This window comes from Nicotiana sylvestris, chromosome 3 (assembly GCF_000393655.2).
Source record: "Nicotiana sylvestris chromosome 3, ASM39365v2, whole genome shotgun sequence".
In the NCBI taxonomy this organism is placed as follows: domain Eukaryota; kingdom Viridiplantae; phylum Streptophyta; class Magnoliopsida; order Solanales; family Solanaceae; genus Nicotiana; species Nicotiana sylvestris.
Genome location: NC_091059.1, coordinates 152708589 through 152715006, shown reverse-complemented (window position 1 = coordinate 152715006; position 6418 = coordinate 152708589). Strand labels below are relative to the sequence as shown.

Sequence of the window (6418 nt, the reverse complement as noted above, 5' to 3'; positions counted from 1 at the left end):
TTGGGCCTAAACATTTTTCCAAAGGACCGCCATACATTCTCTTGTATAAGTTATTATGAAGGAGGCTATATCTGGTCGCTTGCATTCTTAGTTTTTTTAGCTTCCTTTTTGTCGTTTAGGAGGGTGCCATCCTGCAAATATTTAATAATACAATTACACCAGTCCCAATTTAAGCTTACAGATTTTACCTCGATTTGGTCTAATGACGAGTTGAGGAGATGGACTACGTTTTTGTCCCCGACCGTGATGCTTTTGGTGGCGGCAACCAATTTGGTGAGGCCATCCGCCTTGATGTTCTGAGTTCATGGGATCTGGTCGAGCTGGCATTCCTCGAAATTGGGCATCAACTTACAGATCTCGGCTTGATATTTTGGCAACCTTTGTTCTTTAATTTGGAAAGTCCCTATAACTTGGTTGACTACGAGCTAAGAATCATAGCGGAGTCTTAACCGCTTGCACCCATATTTGAGTGCTAGACTCAACCCAATAATTATGGCCTTATACTCGTCTTCGTTATTAGTCATATCCGGGCGTCTTATAGACTGACGAATTACTTTGCCGGTAGGGACCTCGAGTACAAGTCCTAGTCCAGATCCGGAAGCATTGGATGTACCGTTGGTGTACAGGACCCAGAGGTGTTGTATTTGAAGAGAAGCTTGAGTGGTTTCCTTCTCGGCCTCATGCATTACTTTTGCGCTAAAGTATGTGACGAAGTCGACGAGCACTTGCAACTTTATTGTTGTTCGAGGCTAGTATGTGATGTCGTGATCACTTAGCTCGATGGCTTATTTGGCCAACCTCCTCGACAGATCAGATTTATGTAAAATGCTTCTTAAAGGAAAAGTGGTAACGACCGAGATAGGGTGGCACTGGAAATAGAGTCTAAGCTTTTGTGAAGCTACGACCAATGCCAGGGCCAATTTCTTGAGGTGTGTGTACCTCGTCTCGACGTCAACAAGTATTTTACTGATGTAATAAATAGGAGATTACATAACTCTGTTTTCTCAAACAAGGACCGCACTTACTGCTACTTCAGAGATGGCAAGGTAGACGAGGAGGTGTTCCCCGGGTTCAAACTTCCAGAGTAAATGTGGCGGTGACAAATAGGCCTTTAGTTCTCGCAGTGCTTGCATGCACTCAGGCGTCCACTCGAGGCCGTTATCCTTTTTGAGTACTCCAAAAAACCTATGACATCTATCGGACAACCGCAGATAAATCTTGATAAGGCGGCAATTCGACCAGTCAGTCTTTGGACTTGCTTCTTTGTAGTTAATTGTGCAGGTATCCCGTCGATAGCCTTGTCACCTGCACTGTCAGTAACATCATGAGTCTTACCTGGAGTTAGAGGGTCTGGTTGGTCGCCATGTTCGTTCCCTCGCTGTGCTACGTGGGCTCTTGGGGTTTCTGTAGTCGTGCATGGAGCTTGTTTGCTGAGTACGCTGGCTAAGGTATCAGTTAACCATGCTTCGAGTAGTTTCTTCATAGCAGGTGGCGTCCCCTCTCCCACGGACGTAGAGGGTCCTTCTTTATTTGGTTTTATCGTGCTGTAGAAAGGTAGGGTGACCTTTCTCGTCTGGGAGAGGCCGTAGGCATTATCCCCTCATCATGGGTGTCGTAACTTTCGTTGATAGCATTCATGAGGTTGAAGAGAGCATTATCTGTTGCTCTCATTGCTTTTCCTTGGTTACCTGCCATGGTACTTTTGTACGTGCAGAGAGGAGAGATAAACTTTGTGGTTCGTTAGATTAGCACGCCACATGAGTTGTATATCTAATGGATATTAAAAGATCGGCTAAGAGAATCCCCCATAGACGGCGCCAAACTGTTTGACCTAAAATTAGATCTAGGTTTAAACAATTAGATTTTCTAACAGATTAGAGTTAACCTTAGCCAATATTAATATTCAAAAGGTCATTTGACTGATTTCATGGTAAAATAGCTTAAATGCCGTCATATAGTAATAAATATGCGGCAAAGACAATATTTAATGGCCCAAGAGCAATAAAGATAACATTCAATAGTGATAAATGAAATATAATGGCATAAAAGTAAATAAATGCAAGTGAGATAATCGAAAAAGGGTTGGGTTCGGTGATATTTCTCCTGACAATGATAAGTGATTGATGAACCTTTGAGTATTCGTATTCTTCTTGGATCGTGGGATAAAAGTTAGAATTAGATCTGAGAGAAAGGTCTATTTTGTATGTATATAAAACAAGAAGCTTTAGAGAATGTCAAAGGTCAGTTCTTTTACAATGAGTGTCCCATCCCTTTCTATAACTATCTCTCTTTCTATTTATAAGGGAACATGGACCATAAAACCCTAATAGTATAGATTCTGGGAATATTCTCCTTAAAATCCTAACTCTAAAATTAGCCTTTATTGTTCCGTTAAGGAGAGTGCTCGTCCTTGACTTCGATCTCTGTTGACTCCTCGACTTAGCCTTCATCCTTTGTCAGATGACTTCAACCTTATCTTTGTCTTTTGTTAAAATTATACTGATGATGCGTGGCAGCCTTCGAGGGTTCTCTTAGTGTTGACATGGCCCAAATATAGCTAGGATAATTTTTGGCTCATACAAATAGTCTTAGCTCGGACTCAAAAATCTACTAAATATGTACAGGTAATAGAATGAACTCAGTAAATTAATCAAATGGGTTATGATAGAATTTCAAACTCGAATCTATAATATTTAAATGGATAATTTATACCCAATAACTAACTTATAGACTATATTGACTGTATAGAGATCCTTCAATTGCACAGGTTGTATTGACTGTATTCAGTCTTTCATAGGTTGTATGTATCCCTCAATGTATGGATTATATATATATATATATATATATATATATATATATATATATATATATATATATATATATATTCTGGTTTCACATATGGAATATATTTTTCATTATTTGTATCCTTGTATACACCAGTGTATTTATGTACTTCATATTTGTTGTATTCGTTACATGAATAAATACAATTGACACAGGCTGTATTCGTTGCGTGAACGAATACAATGAATACAGACGTCTGGCAAGGAAATATTTGCTACGAATAATATATACCTAAAAAATAGCTAAAAATTATAATTAGCTATGAAATTGTAGTGCTTTCTGAAAGTTTCATAAGTCATGCATCCTATCTCTGTAATACCACCATATTTGTGTATCAAGTACTCTACTGAAACTCTTTCAGCTTAGTTTTTTATTTGTACTATCTATATATGGCACAAACATATTATGAGTTACTACAATGAACTAATATTAGCAAACGCTAGCAGTACTAGAAAGTCATATAGTTTGTCATACGTTTCTTTATACAAAATTATGGTGGAACGAACAAAGATTACATACAAATATAGCACATGTTTTGTATGAATTACAAATTTACAACACATATTTATAATGATTTCAAGTCTCCCTAGGAGTTCTTGTGATATTTACTCTGACCAGAGACCAGACAATAGGTGTCTATATCATGAAAATAACATCACATATCATACATGTGCTTATCCCTGACATTATTTCGAGCCACACTAATAGAATGAAGCACCAATAATGTAATATATCCTTGGCTACTTTCTGTTGATCAACCAAACACGTGGCGGATTCATTTGAATGCAGTGCAGGCGTATCCACTGCACAAACCTGTGGTGCTGTTGTACGGGAACAAGCAAACGGGTCGACCCGGTGGCAACTCAGGAATTGGTTTCTCCATATTCAGGAACTCCACAACTTCTTCCATTGTAGGCCTTCCTTTGTTCTCGTTCAACGTACATAACAACCCGATATCCAATACCCGAATCGCCTGCTCCAGGTTCACAACTGCGCCCATTCTTCTATCCACCAATGTTTCCTTCTGTTGTACCTCATGCATGGCCCATGCAAGATCCAACAAGTCACGTTCTCCCGGGTTGGACTTCCTGCTCCGACCCGCAACAGTTTCTAGCACAACAACTCCAAACTCGAACACGTCTGCTGTCTGACTCACCATGGACTCAAACCGAGTTGACCCAGCTGAAGTAAGCACAAATCCGAAATCACCCACTACTGCTCTGAAGCTCACGTCAAGAAAAACACTGCTACTTTTCACGTTCTTGTGAGCAAGTTGCTTCGAGTGAAGGTAAACAAGAGAGTCTGCTAAATCTTTAACAACCTTAAAACGCCTCGTCCAAGGTAAGACGCCCACACCAAACAACCATTTGTCTAGGCTACCGTTTGGGATGTAGTCGTAAACAACTATAGTTTCTTGGTTGTCATAGCACCATCCTCTAACGGGGACCAAATTTGGGTGGCGAATACTGCTGATGGCCTTAATTTCCTTGTGAAATCTTCGCTTGTCAAATCCATGAGTGTTGAAAAACTGAGTTAAAAATCGTTTTACAACCACGTTACACCCGTTCAGCATCGTGGCCTTATACGTAACGCTCTTCTCGTCACTGCCCAATATTTGTAACTCACTGAAATTCCGAGTTGCGACGGAAATTTCGGCTATTGTGAAACGACGTGCTTTATTTGGTGGCCTTGGCCTTTGCTTTTTCTCGGGCAGAATGATTGTTTCACTAGAATTGTCATCTCGCTTGTAGCTACTGAAATAGAGATTAATAAGAACAACTACTAGAAGAATGACAACAGCAAGGAAAATAAAGAAACTATTAGGCGTTTTCCGATGTGCAGTTTCAGCTTGCGTATTATTTTGAAGCATGATTTTATTCTGACATGTCTCTGTTGAAGGAATTCTAAGGGAAGCTTGACTAACTGAAGTGAAATTCCAGGACATAACATTGTGAATTTGTGTATGGTTACCAGTTGCTGCTGAAAATCCGACAAACATATATTCATTCAAGTAAGGCGAGAGGTCAAGAAAACCAGAGTAGACTGATTTAGAAGGATATCCTCTGCCATCAGGTGCAAGACGGATGTCAATAAATCGCTTCTGCCCATCGTAAGATATCCAAACTCTGTGAATTGAGCCGTCATTGAGTTGGACTCCAACGTCCGAAGCATTAATTGCTGCAGTTGAGACTATGCTTCCTAAATTGATGCCCAAGTGATTGTCATTTGGATCACCAAATTCAGGATTCTGGCGTGTATCAAACTCAATAGCTACTGACTTATAATCGTCGTCGCAAAGATCGTTGAGCATGCCAAGCCACGGACCAGAACGGCCAACAGTTAATTCATCAGGGACAATAATAAAAGTAAAGCCGCTACCACCAACTGATTTGCCTAGATCTGATGCCCCGTTGCTCGAATTGGATTTCAGTACTTGGAATTGAAATGAGAAGGTTGTTTCAAAAGAAGCTGGTGTTTGAGACAGAGGATCAAAGAAACGGATTGGTGAAGCATAAATAGCTCGTCCTGCTAAATGCTTAAGATCACCTTCCTGTTCAGGGTCAGGAATTTGCACGGTTGATTTTTCGTCTGAGACGATAGCACTGCCAAGAAGTGTAAGATCTTGCTTCAATCTTGGATTTTTGGAACTAAAATCTTGGAAAGAAATTTGCTTAGTCACGTTAATTACAGGTCCTGTTGGCGCTGATGCAACTAAATTAACAAGTACGGCAAACAGGAAAAAGAACCAGTAATAGTAATCCATGAGTTGAAATATTGGCTAGTGGAGAAGATAGGATTTTGTCAGTAGCAAATTAGCAATTGCCAAGGTTGCGTATAAGCTTGTTGAGTCTATAGTGGTAGTACTTAGCTAAAGGCATGTGGTCTGCAGATAACTTCATTTCACTTTCTTCCAAAACATGAGAATTGAAGTCTGCAACTTACATAATTGTTAAGTTTTTGTCCTATTTCAATTCTATAAAAGTAATTAAAGGGGAATTTAAATTTTGATGCTTTAATGATTGGGATGACCTGAGACACATATTAGGAGTCTCTTTGCCACAAGCTAAATTGGCTCTATCTAAATAATGACAAATTTGTTTAACAAAAAATTTGAGTCTTTGGTCAAAGCTTAGAAATATAGAGAAATTCGGGTTACTGATAATCTGTTGACGAAAATAATAAAAGACTTTTGAGAATAATAAAGTAATAAGTAATTTTGTATTTCAGTGTAATCTCAATAATATTTCTTGTTCTTACAAATGTTGAGTCATTCTCCTTTTATAGTTGATTCTAGGAGAAGATGTAATGTCTTTGTCTTAATGAGGCAATTATGAGCAATAAATGACATTAAAAGAAACGTTACACAATCATTTCTATTTAATTCAGATTCTCTAACGTATTTGATATTTAATGTTGTATTTAGACTCTTTTACGTCATCAGATTCGTATCTTCAACTTCTTCCGATCTTCGGTCTTTAAATGACTCGAATAGGTACGAGACTCGTACCTATTTGAGTAACGGTCCACACCTATGTTGTTTTCTTCTCCTCATATCTGTTGTCTCCCGTGCCTC

General features: G+C 39.0%; 1 protein-coding gene across 1 annotated transcript; it reads right to left on the bottom strand.

The window, feature by feature from the left end:
- Nucleotides 1-3290: 3290 nt before the first annotated feature.
- Nucleotides 3291-5756, bottom strand: LOC104233710 (L-type lectin-domain containing receptor kinase VIII.1-like). The gene has a single exon (XM_009787148.2). It carries the CDS (start codon nucleotides 5606-5608, stop codon nucleotides 3620-3622), a length of 1989 nt encoding a protein of 662 aa, XP_009785450.1. The 5' UTR covers nucleotides 5609-5756; the 3' UTR covers nucleotides 3291-3619.
- Between the last annotated feature and the right edge of the window lie 662 nt (nucleotides 5757-6418).